Below are 19,661 nucleotides of genomic sequence, written 5' to 3'. Positions count from 1 at the left end.
CATAAAATAAGCATGGGTAATGACATACTTCAACAATCTAAAGACCTTTAAACAAGTTTGATTCATATACATTCATTATCTAGCAACCCACTTCATAAAGGCATAAACTAGGAATAGAGAGAAATCATGGGTTCATGGAGTATTTTCATCTTAAATCGTCAATACAACAACAATATAACCATAAAGTGCCATTAGAAACCTTTTAAAACCATTTGGTGGAAGAACCCATGAGATTGAGTGAAAACCTAGATTTTTCATACTTTGAAATAACTTTGGATTTGGCTCCTTGAATGGAAAATTAGACAATGATCAAAACCACCATACCTTTGCTATGATCTCCCACGAAATTTGATGAAGAAAGCCTTGAATCCAAAGCCCTAGCTCCCACTTCTTCTTCTTCTTAAATGGAGGATTGTAGAGAGGGAAATGTTTTTAGGGATGGGAATGAACTAATGGTATATAGGAAATAATACAAGTCCTTTGAAAAAAATGGTCCAACACTTAGAAAAAATTTCAGGCGGGTGAACAGTAAATGAACAGTAAAATCAGCTACTGGAATTCGCCTTTTTCTGCCGGACAGATTTTACGAAAATGGGCATAACTTCTTCGTCCGAACTCCGAATGAGGTGAAACGAAGTGAGTTAGGTAGCTAACTCAAAGGGCTTTCCATGGATATATTATTGGCCACCCAAATAATTTGTGTGCTAGGAGATATGACCCTCCAAAGTAGACCCTCGAAAAAGGCTTCACTTTGAAATTTCGGATTTTGATACGATTGCTCTAAAATTTGGGTTAGACCCATTTCCCACTCAATTTGACCCCCTAAACAAGAATATGAAGTCGGATTTTCGAAAAACGAAACGGATCTTTTAATATACAGCTAAACAAGTTTCCGGTAACTTCCGAAGCACATTTTTAAGAACTTTTTGGGTCAAATTCAAATATAATCATTTCATTAAGTTCTCGACTCCAAACTCACATGTGAGGCTCTAGTTTCACTCTATCATTTTCCGAGTCGTTACAATTGGCAATGCTTTAGAGATGGACACAAGATAAATTGGCCAACACTTACCGAAAAGAATCAACAATTCTATATTCACGGTTGCATCTAGGGGTAACCAAAATCAAACTGCACACTGCAATCAAATCAATCAGGATTTAATACCTCAGAAGGGAGTTGGGAACCTAAATAAGCCACAAAAATATAGAAGTGACCAAAATAAGTCATTACTTTAGTAAGTAACTAAAATAGGCTTAGTGGAAGAAAAAATTCCACTTAATCTAGTATTCTAAACGTTTTTCGTTAGTCTCATAACGTGTATATTTTAATATATAACGGAACTATTTCCTACACTTTATAAAATGGAACTATTTCTTACACTTTATAAAGTGTAAATCTTTTTTACACTTTGTAAAGTGGAACTTTTTCTTACACTTTATAAAGTGGAAGAAAAAATTATGTTTTACAAAGAGGAATACTTTCACGTTTTTATCTCTTTATGAAGCTTTTGCAGTGTTTGTCATACAATTATATTGATTTGACATATCATAAAAACAGAAAAAATTATTACACTATGTATTTTTATTTTTTTTATTCTAAAAAATCCTCCATTCTCTATTTAAGGAGGATGTTCAAACATAGTTGATAGCACCTACAACATAAAGTCTTCTATATTTGTTCATTTCAATCTCAAAAATAAATGTCTTCTAAACCAAAAGTTAGAGTTTCGATTTATTGGGATGGCGAAATTATACATGGAGGAAATACCATTTATTATAATTGTCCTCCCAAACACAATGCTAAATATTCAATAAATGTCTGATATCATAAATTTATTTCATCAATTTATAAAAGAATGGGTATAAACAGTATTGATTATAATTTGATTATAGTCGGAAAATACCCTACTTCATTTTTATCACAAGGACAAGTAAATTTTGGAGAGTGGATTATCTATAATGACAAATCGTTGACCGACTTTTTAAGGGTTCCAAATGACTACATAGATCAAATCAAGTTAACAATACTTGAAATCTATGTTAGAAAGGAGCCTAAGACTAGTCAACAACGTTCTGTTTTATCGGTCGATGTCCATCCCCGATTAGAAATTCGTAATAGCGTTGATGGATTTCCGATAACTCAATCTACTGATTTTTCTAACATGACTCATTATCAAAATATTCTTACCAGTCGATATGATGTTGATTTGAACGAAACTATCAATGAAAGTGACTGGTAATGCTCAATAATTATATTTCGATTATTATTTATTGATTTTGTCAATTATTTATTAATTTATATGATTTATTATTATTCTTATTATTATTATTATATATTTAACCTCAGTAAGATAGGAATATTGCTCCAAGTTATGGACTAGATAGTTATTTTGGTCAGTTTGAAATGACGGAAAATATTGGGACATCCTCAAATTTTCATGTCTCACCTACTTTTGATGCAGATGATTGTCGGTATGTCCAACACTTGATTTTTTATTTAAGTAACTTAATTGCATGAGACAAATATTTATACTTTTTTACATATATAGGAAAAATATCACACAAGATGAGCCCATTGATCCTGTGAATATCGATGATCGTGACCTTCCAAATTACGGCTCATCTTCAGCTAGTGATAGTGATGATTTGCCTAATGCCGAGGAATCAGGAGATAATGTTCCATTTGAGGCATTATTTAGTGATGATGATTTTTTAATGCCCAATCGGTCGCCAAGACCAATGTTCATGAGTCCGTTTCGTAATCATGAAATTCCTTATCTGGAGCATCTCCAAGATGGTCCAGATATCTTTAGCGATACACATGATGAATATACATCACAACGTACGTGGGGTGAATCGGAAGATTTCATGAATGGTGATATTTATATTGAAAAAGGCATGTTGTTCAATTCAAAGAAGCAGTTGCAAAAAGCAGTTAAGCATCTACATTTAAAGATAGCGAGGGAGTACTTTGTTATTAAATCAACAAAGAAATCATGGCGACTTGTTTGCAGGCATGTAGAACAAGGATGTCGATTTAGGCTAACTTCTTTTAATGATAAACATACTAACATGTGGAAAGTTGGAAGATACATTAAAGAACATACATGTGATATGGGTACATGCCGCGATGGACATTTCAACTTGGATGTTGAGATGATTGCTAACGTCATCTATGTTGATATAGAAAAAACACAAAGGTACTATTTTATCCTTAGATGATTTTTCTTTAATAAGAAAATATTCATTTTTTATTTGATAACTAATATTATTTTTACTTTTCAGGTTTCCCATCAAAGATTGTCAAACAGCCGCTCATAAAGCATATGGCATTTCGATAAGCAGAAGAAAAACATATCTTGGTCGTAAGCGTGCTTTTGAAAAAGTCTATGGTACTTGGGAGGGTTCTTTTGCCGAGTTGCCGAGGTTCATGGAAGCTTTGAAACACTTCAATCCCGGAACAATAGTTGAATGGAAAACAGAGCGGTGTGTCGATGTCATTGAAGATGTATTCAACTATGTGTTCTGGACTTTTAAACCATGCATTGATGGGTTTGTGTTTTGTCATCCTGTTATATCGATCGACGGAACACATGTCTATGGAAATATGATATCAAGTTGTTGATTGTGATTGCAACGGATGGTAACGGCTCAATATTACCTTTGGCATTTGCAATAGTTGCGAATGAGAGCATGGAGACATGAAGTTTATTTTTGGATCATTTGCACTTGCACGTTGTCAAGGGTCGTAGAGGTGTGGCATTGATTTCAGATAAGCATCACGGAATATTCTCATCCGTGTATAGTTCTCCCAATTGGCAGACCATTTGGGTTCCATCGTTTTTATTTAAGACATTTGAAGGCCAATTTTCAAAAATAAAAATAAAAAATGTCACTTTAAACAACCTTTTATGGGCAGCTGCAAATCACTGTTAGGAGAAAAAGTTTTTGGAAAAAATGGATATGATCAAGGAGATTAACTTGGAAGCGTATGTGTGGTTAATGAAGAATGATCTTGACAAATGGACATTGCACAGGGATGGAGGTAGGAGATGGGGCATGCTGACAATAAACAGTTCTGAGTCATTCAATGGTCTTCTTAAGTCAGCCAGGGGCCTGCCAGTTACTGCAATGGTAAGACTCACTTACAATCAGATTGTGCACCGATTTGTTACAAGATCAAAATTTTTCAATCAACTAGTACAACCAAAGCAACAATGGATGCCTAGACCATTCTAGATTTTTTAGGATAATCGAAAAAAGTCACAGCATCACACACTTATCAACTATCACCAACAAAGGGAAAACATATTTGAGGTGCAGACACATATGCATCATGGTCGTGGTGGTAATAAGCACATTGTAAAGGCATCACAAGGAAAATGTCAATGTGGTAAATGGCAATCATACCACATTCCGTGTTCTCATGCAATAAAGGGATTTGACCAAATTGGGTATCAAGTATGGGAGCATATGGCACCAGAATTCAGCGTGCGTAGCTACAAAAAAACCTACTCTAGATAATTCAATCCACTCGGCGGTGAAAAGTATTGGCCTGATAGTCCTTTTCTTATGATAGCAAATAAAAAATATTTACGAAAAGTGGGCGAAAATAAATCACCCGTATACATAATGAAACGGATGTTCCCACAAGTACACTCACTCGCAAATGTTCAACGTGCAAACAAATAGGCCATGATAGGCACAACTGTCCTTCACGAGCTCGAAACGCCTCATATGGTGGTAGTAGATAAAGAAAGATGTTTAATTGTGTTAATTTATTCTTGTATCAATTTCTATGCAACTTTTTATTCGTATTTTTGATCATCCTCGAGTCATGTTTATATTTTCAAATTTTTTCATTCACTTTTTTTATAAAAAAAATGCATACACAAAATAATAACTATATATAATTAAAATAATAATACTATTCACCCTCAAAAAAGATACATACACAAAAATAATAATATTATGTTCCACAACCCTTTCTTGAAATCCGTAGAACATCTCGCGGTCTAAGTCCCGTATGTCCATCCTCATCTTCAACGATTCGTCATTATAGATAATTCACTCTCCAAAATTTACTTGTTCTTGTGATAAAAATGAAGTAGGGTATTTTTCGACTATAATCAAATTATAATCAGTACTGTTTATACCCATTCTTTTATAAACTGATGAAATAAATTTATGATATCGGACATTAATTGAATATTTAGCATTGTGTTTGGGAAGACAATTATAATAAACGGTATTTTCGTCATGTATAATTTTGCCATCCCAATAAATCGAAACTCTAAGTTTTGGTTTAGAAGCCATTTTTTTTTTAGATTGAAATGAACAAATATAGAAGACTTTATGTTGTAGGTGCTATCAACTATGTTTGAACGTCCTCCTTAAATAGAGATTGGAGGATTTTTCAGAATAAAAAAATAAAAATACATAGTGTAATAATTTTTTTCGTTTTTATGATATGTCAAATCAATATAATTGTATGACAAACACTGCAAAAGCTTCATAAAGTGATCAAAACGTGAAAATATTCCTCTTTGTAAAACAAAATATTTTCTTCCACTTTATAAAGTGTAAGAAAAAGTTCCACTTTACAAAGTGTAAGAAAAATTTACACTTTATAAAGTGTAAGAAATAGTTTCATTTTATAAAGTGTAGGAAATAGTTCCGTTATATATTAAAATATACACATTATGAGACTAACGGAAAACGTTTAGAATATTAGATAAAGTGAAATTTTTTCTTCCACTAAGCCTATTTTAGTTTCTTACTAAAGTAGTGGCTTATTTTGGTCACTTTTTTATTTTTGTGGCTTATTTAGGTTCCCAACTCCTCAGAAGGTCACTCAACTATGCACTTTTCTCTTAGAAAGTCACCCAACTTTCAATTCACTCAAAAGTCACTCAATTATGCACTTCTTTCTCGAAAAGTCACTCAACTATCCACTCTTTTCTCAGAAAGTCACTCAATTTATTTAATTATTTTTTAATTAAAATTTATTGATATTAATTGTTTATATAACAAATCAAAAATTTAAAAAAAATAAAAAATACCATTTAAATCATTTAGTGATCCACCAACCTAAGCCAATCCATTAAAAAATATAATATGACCCATTTTATTTTACCTTTAATCCTAAATATGACCTTACCTACTGAAAATTATTCCCTCTCTTTCTCCTACTGTGTAATTTTCAGTGCCATTTAAAAAATTATATGCCTTATATGATTATTTTTAATGCATACCAAAAATAATATGTGTTCAAATATGACCTTACCTACTGTGTCTGGCAGGTATAATTACACATCAGATGGAATTAAATATAATATGGCATTTAAAATGAAGGTCATATTATCCTAAATATAATATGGCATTTAAAATGGCACTGAAAATTACACAGTAGGTAAGGTCATATTTAGGATTAAAGGCAAAATAAAATGGATCATATTATATTTTTTAATGGGTCGAGTTAGGTGGGTGGATCACTAAATGGTTTAAATGGTATTTTTTATTTTTTTAAAATTTTGATTGTTATATAAACAATTAATATCAGCAAATTTTAATTAAAAAACAATTAAATAGATTGAGTGACTTTCTGAGGAAAGAGTGGATAGTCGAGTGACTTTTGAGTTAAAATTCAAAGTTGAGTGACTTTCTGAGAAAGAAGTGCATAGTTGAGTGACTTTTGAGTGAAAATTGAAAGTTGAGTGACTTTTTGAGAGAAGAGTGCATAGTTGAGTGACTTTCTGAGGTATTAACTCAATTAATCAGCATACAAAACACAACTATATTTGATTTGATTTGATTTTGCATCGAGTTTTAGAAATCCAAACCAAATTGACATATAAATGTTACGATTTTTTTATATAGGTTTTCAATAGAAATATCTCTAAAAATATTTGTGTTTCTATCAAGGATATAATATTAAATAGGAATATATAGTAAATCCATTTATATTTACTTTAACTAATGCTTAATTATGCTGTTCATTGTCAGTTTTTAATCAATGGTTGTTGAAATGCTTCAATCTCTTTATTTTTTTCATGTCCATGGCCAAGATATATAATATCATTATGTTATCGATTATTTTCGAAGCTACACTGAACATATCATTATATTTCATTATATTGATATGTTGGAATCATCGCATTACCGATATGAGATTGCAGTGATTAAATATTGATCGTAATCACCACTTAACTTTAAAAAAAATTAAAAATAAACTCAATAGTCCAAGTCACTTCCAAACACCTTGAGATTCGTATAAACAATCCAATGAAGTCATAAATCACCGTTTTGACCTATTAAAATCGTCAAAACTCAAATTTTTCAACCTCGTTAACAGAAAATGTTGACTTTGATCTAACTTTCTAAATTTCAAAACTGAAATTTTTCCTCATGATGGATTTGATCATATCAGAACTGATGCTACTCATTCTCACACGTCATAAACCAAAAAAGAAAGCTACAAGGAGGATCAAACATTGGGAAAGACATAAAAACCACTAAACGATCATAAGGATCGTTACAAATTGTTTGGTCATAGGTAGTGCCAGCAAAATGAGCTCATAAACTATGGGTAAAATATGGATTAGTCAAATGGGTTAAACTTCTTACTTTTATTCACTCAAAATTTATGATATCACTAAAAATATTGTAACTTCTCTTCCTTTTTATGTTCTTCTATGGAACTAATTATTTTTCTCTATAATTGAAAAGGTGAAGTCTTTGGCCCTCCAAAAAAATATATTTTAAATGTACATTTATTTTGTTAATTATATTTACATTTTCTTATTTATTTAATTTTATATTGGATCATAAATAATAGTGTAAAATAAGCAAATCATGTATTAGTATTGACATTGCTTAAGACTAAGCATGTTTTAGTCCTAAAATGCAAATATTCATTTACTTTGGAATTAAAAATATTTTCCCCTTGTTATTACATAAATTTATTTTACATTGAAAAGTTATAGGATTTTTTTTGAGTTTTATGATACAATAAATTAAATGAAGCATTTTTAATATTTTTCATCTAAAAAAAGACTAAAATATTTTCTCCATGTTGAATTCTTAAGTAGAGTACTATTTATTCATGAAAATATCGGTAAATATGGGTAAACTAGTATTTTACCCAACCAAATCATTACCCAATCTATTTTTATCCATATCAAATATGGACGGGTTGAATTATTATCCATTTTATGCTGACCCATTTTCAACCCGCCCAAATTAACCCAACCCATCCATTTGCCACCACTAGGCATAGGTTATTTTTGGACCACATAAATATATCAAAAACATAACTTTTAAGGCACCTTTAAATTTTGCAAATATATATATATTCAATGTGAAGGGTTTGTCCGTATATTGATTTTGCTAGTTACTATTATTATTGATATATTAAATTAGTGAATCTTTAGAAACTTGTGCCTATACAGAAGTTTATAATAACATGTCATTGCAAATATTTATTTAGAAAGGATTGTAGAAAGAATTATGATTTACCCATTTGGCAAGGGTGAGCAAAGTTTTGATAGTTCTCAATAAATTAAGCGATTTTCAAGTCTACGAAAAAAAAAGGGTACAAAATTTTAAAATCCAAATTGTACGTTCAAAAAAAAATTCAACTTCAAATCAATGACTGCGAAAATTCCCCACACGCAGCAATTCAACTTGATTGTTGAAAGAAATCAGACAGCCATTTCATCAAGACCTTAGCTTTATCACAAGTTGGGTTATTCAAATGAAAAACATGTCGTTCCCCTTGTGTTTCCTTAATCTCCACTTCACCTTTCCATCCACATTTCTTCAATGCCTCATAGTATGTCCAACCTCTGTCTCTTATAAAATCCTTCTCTGCAGTGCATATCAGAATGTTGGAGCAAACAAGCTTGGATAGCAAACTTGGATGTGCTGCTGGATTGCATTGAGGGTCATCAGTATTGGGATTTTCAGGGCAAATATACGACCAAATTCTATCCGGTTCATTGTTCCCGAAATAGGGGTGAATCAATGCCATTCCAACGAGGTTTAAGCTATCTCCAACTTCAAGTTTATCATCTTCATCTATACTTGCTCGCAGCATCATGTTATGAGCAATGTTGGCTCCTGAGCTATCACCTGAGGTGACAAAATCAATACATTTTCAGTAAATCAATCAATCTGCTCATGTTTATCAGCTTGGTTGAACTTGAAATAAACTTCAAAGACTTAAAACTTGATCCTCGTTGGCAAGTAAATGCTTCTAACTTTGAGTATGCATATCACCGACATTTTAACTCATCTTTTATCTTGTCATTTAAGTACTCCAACTTACAAATGATCATTTAGAGACCTTTGAAATTTATGTCGTCGGGTGTCCAATAGTCACATTTAGTTGTCAGTTGAAATCAAGTTGAAGCGTTTGAATGTACACTACCAAATTTGAGTGTGTGTTAATATATTATGATAGCTTCACAATTATCGGATCAAAACGTGTTAAAATAATGCAACCTGATGAATAAAATGCAACTGAAACCCAAATATACAGAGAATTTGGGGTGACAATTGGGCAGGTTGGGATCAAATTTACTGAGTTAAAATTAGTCGAGACAACAAATGGGTCAAGGCCCTACCCAACAAAAATTTACTTGGGTCCAAACGGATACACTCAATTTTTACCAAGTTTTAATTATTTTATTTGTTGATTTAAAAAGATTTAGTATCTAAATGACATTTTTTCCTATGACATTTTAAAATTTAACAAAAAAAATGTCATTAGTCAATTTAAATTACATATCAATCCAATTTCTACTGAAATCAAATATATATAGCTAAAATGAATTGAACAAATTGGATTTGATTTCGTCACACCTACAACATCAAATATAAAGATTGGAAAATTTTAAACTAACAATTTAAGAAAGTCAATTGATTTTACCTGACAAAAAAACTCTGGAGAAATCAGCATAACTTTTCAGCCATGGTTCACTTCCCTGAGAGACCCATTTCATAACAACCCACGAATCATCATAACACGCAGGAATTTTGTGCTCCGGAGCTAATCGATACTCAACAGATACAGCAATTACATTAGTTTCTGCAGCTACAGAGTGGAGATAACTATCATAGTAAGTAGAAAATGCCGATTCAATCACAAATCCACCTCCATGGAAATACACCAGGAGTGGAAATTTCTGGTCATTTTGGGTTATTTTTGGCAGGTAAAGGCGTACCGTAACGTTGTTCTCCGATACGATGACTATATCTTTAGATCGAACACCAGTGACGGAATTATTGGAAGGAGGGGAAAAATCATGTTTTCGATACCTTTCGATTCGGCCATTTTTGTAGACTTTAAAAAATATTGGAACATCATAAATAACTTGTGATGATTCTGGGTTAGTTGAATCCATTGTTTGTATGAAAATGGAGATGGAATGGGAGTACTGAGCAGAGATGGTTTGGTGATTTGAAAGGGGACAATAAGGCCGTGGCTACCTGCTGCACATTGTAGGCTGTGTAATATCCAAAGTCAAATATTTTTTCTACAATTTAATCAATAATGCAAAGATCTACTGCCATGTGTAGATTATGATGAATTTTTTAGAAAACTTATTTTAATAATTAAAGAAAGAAAAATAATTTTTTTTCGCGAATTTCATTGCTTAAACTATGTTTGTCTTTTTTAAAAACAAATCAACATATATGTGTTAAACACACTTCAAATTGGAACCCCTAAACCATTGAGAGACACCAAAGTTTACCAAAATAATCAAGTACTTAAGTGAGAGTCCTTCAAATTTTAAAAATTAGCCAAGTGACAAATAAATAATTAATAGTCCTTCTGGCTACTTTTAATTGTTATATTGCGTTTTTAAAGTCAATTTGACTAATTTTTAAATTAAAATTAGATTACATTAATTCGATATTTTGAACAAAAAATTTTGATATTAAAAAACTATATGAAAAGTACTATAAATTGCTATTGTTTACATATCAATGTGATGAAAAAATACAACGTAAAATGTTAGTCAAAGTGTTTATCATTTGATTCTAAAAAAGGAAATCAAGACAATTAAAAGTGGACGGAGATAGTATCAAAAGCTAAAAGTGACAAATAAATAATTAATATCAAAATATGTCCAAATTTGATTGTTTCAGTCAAATGTCAATAACTATTGTAGTTATTTCTACAACTTCGAAAAAAAATTAAAGAAATAATTCAAATATTTGGCTGATAAAAACAAAAGTTGTCCTAACAACTACTTAAGTTGTTTGACCGTTGTGCTTAGTTGTTGGTCGATTGATTAATTGTTGGAATAACTAGTGCAATTGTGGAATAACTTATATAGTTGATGGAAGAAATAGTTGGACAATTAAAGAAGTTTGTTCTAACAATCTACTTGTCACTTTTATTTAATTGAAAGACTTAAAAGGTCTTTAGCGTTTGTTATATTTATTTAATTGAAAACTTAAAAGACATTTTCACCTTTTTCTTTTTAATTTGGTGGAACCATCTTTTAAAAAAATGAAGCCACTCACAAGATTGCAAAACGGAAAGACATAATTGCAAAAAGATTTTTCCCTTATAGCCACGTTAAAGGCTGAAGTAATAGGTCCTAAATAATCATAATTCAATGTGTAATATATCAATTCAAAGTTTATTTATTTTTGCACCTTATTGTGCAGGTTCTGATACAAACATGATTAGCACAATTTATGGTAGACCTATAACCCAAGATACTTGATGATACAAAAAGAAGTTTAAAAGGATCTTATTGGGCACCAATGGAAGGGGTTCCTCGTATGGATGATAGATTGGAGTGTGGAAGGATCAACGGAGGAGGCAACAAGCTGCCCACTTTCGCGAACTCAAAGTCCATCGCCAAAGTGAAAGTTCCATCACCCAACTTGTCAAGGCAAGCCACACAATTCGGTCAGCTCAAGGCCTTCACCAATTAACTCCATCGTCGTGTCGCCAAGTGGACAAATTCAAGAAGAGGAGATGATGGAAGGATTAGTCATTTGTGGCTACATTTTAAATAGTTTGAATAATTCACATTTGAGCTATTTGTGTAAAAAAAAAGAAACTACCTTTGTAAGAGTCATCCTACAAATAGAGGCCTTAGCCTCTTTTTATTCCTTAGATTATTTGACATAAAGAATTGAGATATTGATATCTTGTAGAGGGTGGAATCCATAATATAGAGTAACTTGGTGTAGCTTAGATTGGTCTCTCAGAACATTTTATGATTGATTCTGCCTCTTCTTTAGTCAAGTCATTCCCGTTGATAAATGTGTAAAGAACAAAATATGTTAGTGTAAGTATGTACTCCCATCATACTTTGGTATATCCCACATCTTAAACCTTGAGATGGATTTTGGCATAACCCCCTGGAGACCACGTGGGTCCGCCCCTGCTTAGGGGTCGTTTGGTGTGATGGATAAGAGAAGTTATCATGGGATAAAATTTTAGTCTCTCTTAATCCCTTATTTGGTTGCACAGGATGAGATAAATTATCTCAAGATTAATAATTAGTACTGCGATAAGTTATCCCTTCCTGGAGTGGATTAGTAATCACAAGATAACTTATAGTAATCGCAGGATAACTTATCCTGGAAAAAAGTGTATAATACAAAAATATTCCCTTAAACTCTCTTTTATACACTATTTTTACATTCATGTATATTAATATAATTTTTAAGAACTATAATAACATTCACAACCTTAATTAATCGATGTTTTTATGATAATATATTTTTCTATAAACAATTACATCTTATAAATACAAATTTTATTTATGAATATATTATAAGTTGAATTTATTTGCCTAATTTTTATGTTTATTTATATTTTCATTTTTCTTAAAATATTCACTCAACTACTAAATTACATATTTTTAATTAAGTAGTTTATTACTCACTTAAAATTATATTTTATGTATAAATTTAAAGGTAGATAACTTTAATAATAATTTTTTTTTACTTTGATAAACTTAAAATGAAAGTTTTATTTTTAAGCTAAATAAGATGGGAATTTTATTTTTAAGCTAAATAAGATGCGAGTTTTATTTTTAATTTAAATAAGATGAAAGTTTAATTTTTCAAGCTAAATAAGATGAAATATTAATTTTAAAACACACGGCACAATCCTAGAAATGCACACATAAAAATATTTAAGCTAAATAACATGAAAATTTTATTTGTAAGAATAAATAACTAAAGTTTGCAAAGAAAATGTTTTTTAAAAAAAACTATATAGGGTGGAGGATATTTTTGTAAACAAACAACTTATTCTTAAAAATTATGTAACGAATATAAGTTTGAATATGACAAACCAAACATGCAATAAAAATTACTCCCAACATAACTTGTATTCAAACCAAATGAACTCTTAGTCCGGACTTGAGCTACATCCTGATCAGCTCGACCACCAAGGCAAATGTTGCAAGTGTTTCAGGGTTATCCCCTATTGTATTAGTCATGCATGAAACATGGTTATCCCAGTAGCTTAATTGTTGGCTATATAAACTTTCATTTTATTGGGGATAATTCGATTTCCTATCTTGTAATCTCCATCCTCTACCCCAGCTTTTTTCAGGAGTCCTTACTCGTGTTCTATTATGACCTTTCCTCTTTCTAGTAAGTTCATTTGTACTATAATTGTTCATATGTANACAAATTTTATTTATGAATATATTATAAGTTGAATTTATTTGCCTAATTTTTATGTTTATTTATATTTTCATTTTTCTTAAAATATTCACTCAACTACTAAATTACATATTTTTAATTAAGTAGTTTATTACTCACTTAAAATTATATTTTATGTTTAAATTTAAAGGTAGATAACTTTAATAATAATTTTTTTTAACTTTGATAAACTTAAAATGAAAGTTTTATTTTTAAGCTAAATAAGATGGGAGTTTTTCTTTTTCTTTAAAGAAAATCACTAAGTCTCCATATTTGACTAGTCCTTTTTCTTGTAGGAAAAAGTTTATGACTCTATAAAGAGCCTCAATTGTAGGGGGAGAATTTGTGAGATATAAGTATTACATTAACACTTGTGTGAGCCTCTTTGTATTCCGGTATTTCGAGTGAATTGTGTGAGGTTATTTCTCTATACTCTCTTTTATATAGTGGATTGCTTATCTCCTCTTGTGATGTATGTAAGTCGACTGACCGAACCATGTTAAATGTTTGTCTCTTTTGATATATTTCTGGTTTGTCTTCTTACTCATGTTTTTTTGATGTTTTCTTTACTAGCTTAGCATGACACCTAAGTATTTCGGTCCTCACAAAATTAGTGATTATGGACAATCTTAAACATTACAATTTTAACTAAAAAGGAATTAGTTTTTTTTAAAATAAATTATTTATTTCTTAATGGGTCTAAAAGTCGACCAATATGTTAGGGCAATTTAATCTAATGATATTGTTGAAATATAGTCCACAACATTTGTGTTTTGATTTGGTTTTCATTTATGTGATTTATGTGAATGAAGTTTAGCCACTAAAAAATTTAGAATAGATTTATAGGAAGCACAATTTTATAAAAAGAAATGTTGGTCATATGCCATTGAAAAAACAGATAAATAACATAACCAAGATGAAAGCATATTCATCAAATTCAATACAATACATAATAATTTCATATACAATTTTATATATATATATATATATATATATATATATTTCAGTTCAATTCAGTAATTGGTATTATTGCATTTTATTTGTGAAGTTCAAATGATTTTACCTCATGTTTATGTTTTACTTTAGTTGAGTTATATTTCAGCCGTTCAGTCCAATTATTATTTCACTCAGCCATATTACATACTCGTACATTCAAACTACTGATGTCATTTGACTTGCATCATTTTATGATACAAATACAGGTGTTCGAGATTATCAACATACATTTCGTTGAGATCACCCAATCACTCGTCAGCTTTTGGTGAGGCCTCCTAGCTTTTAGAGGACTCCAGACTTTAGTCACTTTTAGTAGTCATTTAAGGTTGTGGTGTATCTTGTCTCAATGCCTATTTTAAAACAGTAGGGTCTTCATAGATTGACAATACTTGAGAATGTTTTTCAGTATTTTCCTCTCCAGATGTTTTGCTTATAAAGAAGCTATATTTATTGCATTTAGTACTTTTAGATAGTTTAGAGTCATTATTTGACTTAAAACGTTTTTTCATTAGTATTTTTAAACTCATAAATGTTGAGTAAGTCTTCCGCTAAGCAGTCAGTCAGGCCAAGGGTTCGCTTAGGAACCAACAATGGTTCTTGAGTGTCGGCCACGCTCCAGGGTGTAGGCTCGGGGCGTGATATTCTCCTACCTAGTTAGAATGTCATAAACAATAATATTATCGGATAGTTATCTACCTTGACCCAATTACTGAAAGAATAAATGAAGAACAATATATAAAATTTTCTTCTTGTATTTCTGAATGAATAAAACTACACAATTAGGTTGTATTTATACAAGTAAGTTGACATGTGGTAAACAGAATATTCTCAAGATCAAATGGAAAAGGAAAAAATATCAAAAGAATATTTACATGTCAAAATTAGAAAAGGAAAAATAATAACTCTATATCTCTTATGTATGTGTAGAATATATGAAAATAAATCCAACAGCCTCCCTCAAGTTGGAGGGGAGGCAGAAACCCCCAACTTGCCTAAAAGTTGATGATGCACGGGTCTGGTCAAGGACTTGGTCAAGATGTCAGCCAGTTGTGAAGAAGATCTCACATAAGATAAATAAATTAAGCCGGTGAGATATTGTTGACGGACGAAGTGACAGTCAATCTCGACATGCTTTGTCCGTTCATGGAAGATTGGATTGTTTGTGATGTAAATCGCAACAAGACTGTCAGAGTGAAGTGGGCAAGGAGATCGAAACTGAGAGATCATCAAATAGGCGAAACAACCAAGTAAGCTCGATTACAACCCTTCTCATAGATCTATACACAGCTTCAGCAGAACTAAGAGATATTGATGTTTGTTTCTTAGATTTCCATGAAATAGGAGAAGACCCGAGAGAAATATAAAATTCACTCACTAATCTTCGTGAATTTGGACAAGTATCCCAGTCGGAGTCACAAAAGGCCATCAATTTGAAAGAAGCAGATGCAAACATAAATAGACCAAGACTAGGATCTTTGAGCAAATAACGAAGAACCCGTAAAGCAGCTGCAAGATGAGGTTCACGAAGATCTTGCATATATTGACTCAGATGTTGCACTGTAAAGGATATATTGGGCCTTGTATGTGTGAGATAATTGAACTTACCTAACAAATGCATGTATAAAGTAGGATCTTTTATGGGAATCCCTTGATTTGCTAGTAACTTGACATTAGGATTCAAATGTGAAGAAACATGAGATAAATGTAGAGAATCAAACTCATGTAGTAAGTCCAATATGAATTTCCTTTGGGAAATAATCATAACAGTAGGTTCTCTTGCAACCAACCTCCCAAGAAAATAATGCAACTGATCAAGATCTTTAATTTTAAATTATTTGTCCATAAAGAGTTTTAAAGCCTTCAATTCAGCTTCATTATTTTGTGTCAACAATATGTCATCTACATATACTGCCACAATAGAAATAGAATCAACAAATTTCTTTAAAAAAAAAGAGAATAATGATTCATAGAATGACTAAAACCTTTAAAATTGAGAGCAGAAGTGAGTTTAGCCCATTGTCTGGATGCTGGCTTAAGTCCATTAAAGGATTTTTTTTAAGCAAACAGACATGGTTAGGAGAAGGAGGTGCAAGACCAGGAGGAAATTTCATGTAAACCTCTTCATTCAAAACACCATGTAGAAAAGTATTGTTCACATCTAATTGAAACACACCTCATCCAGTCTTCAGTGCAATAGCTAAAATACATCTGATGGTGGTCATCTTGACTACTAGAGAAAAAGTTTCATTATAATCAATACTTTCTCTTTGCACATCACCTCTAATGACCAATCTAGCTTTTAGTCTTTCAATACTTCCATCAGAGTGTTGCTTGCCTTATAGACCCATTTAGATGGCAAAGCTTTCTTACCTGTAGGCAACACAACAATATCTCATGTGTTGTTAAGGTTTAAAGTTGCATATTCTTTATCCATGGCTTTCTGCCAACCCAGATGGTGAGCTGGATGAATATAGCTAACATGTTCCTGTATACTAGTAATGGAATTGAGCATGACTTGATTGTAAGAAGATATATCACTAAAAGATAAAGACTCAGGAGTAACAGGACTTAGAAAACAAGAAGAAGTCACATTAGTAAGATGGAGAGCATTGCAAATATAGTCTTCTAAGTAATCAGGTTTCTTGTTATTTCTAGAAGATTTTTTGAGTAAATTTTGAACAACAGGTAATGGAGAAGAAGGTATATGGGATATATTAGGAGAGGAATTGATATGTGAAGTAACATTGAAATGAGGCAGAGATTTAGAAGGACTAGTAGATATAGGGACATTATCAAAATCAGAAGAACAATAAAAATTATAATTTGATGTGGAAAAATGAGATTATAATGGATAATAATCAGAAGAAATGGTAGTAGTAGCAGGAAATAAAGTAGAATGTAAATCAGATTGTGAAGAGAAAGGAAAATACTCTTCATGGAAAATAACATTCTTAGAAACTGAATTTTTTTTGGTTTGTAGATCCAACACTTTGTAGACCTTTTTTCCATATGGATATCCTATAAACACACAAGGTGAAACTTTAGGATCAAATTTAGTTCTATGTAACGGAAGAGTAGAGACAAAATACAAGCTGACCAAAATACTTTAGATGAGAATAAGATGGTTTAACTTTGAACAGAACCTCAAAAGGGATTCTTAAATTCAAAACACTAGAAGGAAATCTATTTATAAGATAAGTAGATGTTAACAAGCATTCCCCCAATAACCAATAGGAAGGTGAGACTGATATAAAAGAACTCTTGATGTTTTCAATAAATGCTTGTGTTTTCTCTCCACTACTCCATTTTGTTGTGGAGTGTGGACACAAGTAGTTTGATGAATAATTTCCTTGGAAAGAATAAAATCAGATTGAATTTTTCCACAACCTAATTCAAAAGCATTGTCAGTTCTAAAAATTTTAACTTTGGAATTGAATTGTCTTTCTACCATAGAAATAAAAGATTGAAGGACAGAGAAGGCATTTGATTTAGTCCCAAGTAGATGAGTCCAAGTAGTTCTACTAAAATCATCAACAATTGTAAGAAAATACCTATACCTATCATGTGTAGTAGATTTATAAGGACCCCAAGTATCCACATAAGTTAAGTCAAAAGCAGCCTTGGTACAAATAACACTAGAAGGAAAAGATAATNCAGAGAAGGCATTTGATTTAGTCCCAAGTAGATGAGTCCAAGTAGTTCTACTAAAATCATCAACAATTGTAAGAAAATACCTATACCCATCATGTGTAGTAGATTTATAAGGACCCCAAGTATCCACATAAATTAAGTCAAAATCAGCCTTAGTACAAATAGCACTAGAAGGAAAAGATAAGTTTGACTGCCTTGCCATAGGACAAATAACACAAGGAGAAGATAACTTTGAACAAGATTTAGAGAATTGAAAAACTTTCCTCATATTACTCATTGACATATGGCCTAATCTATTGTGCCATAGCTTCTCCTTTACATTGGAATTAAAGAAACTAGAACAAGAAGTAAACACATTTATTAAAGAACTTGAAAACGATAGACTATAAAGACTGGAACTAGGTAGGCTCTTTGTAGAAACTGTTGGATGACTTAACTTGAAGATATATAGACCTCATTGTTCTTTACCAAAAACCAAAGGCCTCTTCAATGAAGGGCCATGTAACATGAAACAAGTGTTTGGGGTAAAAAGCACATATTTTTAAAGTTGTTTACATAATTTGTGAATCGTGATAAGATTGAATCTGAAAGAAGGATTATAGAGAACATTTTATAGAACTAGGTTGGATAAAAGAGAAACAGATCCAGAATGAGTAACCTTTACTTTATGAAAATTAGGTAGAGTTACCATGATAGGTTTAGGTAAAAGATTGAAATTAGTGAAAAAACATTTATCAAAAGTCATATGCTCAGATGCTCCACTATCTAATATCCAAGAACACGTGTCAACTTTAAATAGGTAAGAATAAGAATTAAAGAGCTTGGTCATACCGACACAAGTGAGGTTTGCAGATGCATTAGTAGACACATCATTCTTTTGATTCAGTTTCTGCAAAAGTTGTAGAAGTTGTGCCACATTTTCTTGACTAAGAGAATTCACATCTGAATCATTTCCCACTCCTTCATGAGTGCCTTCTCCTGTAATAAAAACATTGCTGGCAATAATACCCTTTTTGAAACTTCTTAGATTTAGTGAACGTGAAATCTAGAGTAAAACCATGAACTTTATAGTAATGGTCAATAGTATGTCCTATCTTTTTACAATAGTTGCACACCAGAGAAGTTTTGTTAATCGGATTTTCTTGTTGAGTTTTGTAATTATTGAACCTCTTTTCTCATGCATTACCAACAAGAAAGAATGTTGATTCTCCTGAATAAGCAGGAGTAACATGAATTTCCCTTTGTTTTTCATCTTGAATAACAAGAGAATAAGGCTGACCAATAGTAGAAAAAGGGGAAGACAACAAAATATTACTTCTAACCCCTAT

General features: G+C 31.5%; 3 protein-coding genes across 5 annotated transcripts in view; 1 reads left to right on the top strand and 2 right to left on the bottom strand.

Moving 5' to 3' along the window:
• The window catches only part of LOC125869305 (uncharacterized), a 279,493-nt gene that overhangs the window by 208,076 nt on the left and 51,756 nt on the right, over positions 1-19,661 (top strand). The window lies entirely within an intron of this gene.
• LOC125869290 (probable carboxylesterase 12) lies at positions 8,583-10,496 on the bottom strand. Its single transcript, XM_049549859.1, has 2 exons — positions 9,932-10,496; positions 8,583-9,132 (listed from the first exon to the last, which is right to left on the bottom strand). The coding sequence occupies exons 1-2, from the start codon at positions 10,404-10,406 to the stop codon at positions 8,681-8,683; spliced, it is 927 nt and encodes a 308-aa protein (XP_049405816.1). The 5' UTR covers positions 10,407-10,496; the 3' UTR covers positions 8,583-8,680.
• On the bottom strand, positions 15,869-16,219 carry LOC125868460 (uncharacterized mitochondrial protein AtMg00810-like). Its single transcript, XM_049549101.1, has one exon. The coding sequence runs from the start codon at positions 16,217-16,219 to the stop codon at positions 15,869-15,871; it is 351 nt and encodes a 116-aa protein (XP_049405058.1).

This window comes from Solanum stenotomum, chromosome 6 (genome assembly GCF_019186545.1).
Source record: "Solanum stenotomum isolate F172 chromosome 6, ASM1918654v1, whole genome shotgun sequence".
NCBI classification, from domain to species: domain Eukaryota; kingdom Viridiplantae; phylum Streptophyta; class Magnoliopsida; order Solanales; family Solanaceae; genus Solanum; species Solanum stenotomum.
The sequence above is the reverse complement of the archived record's forward strand: the minus strand, read 5'-3'. Positions and strand labels throughout refer to the sequence as shown.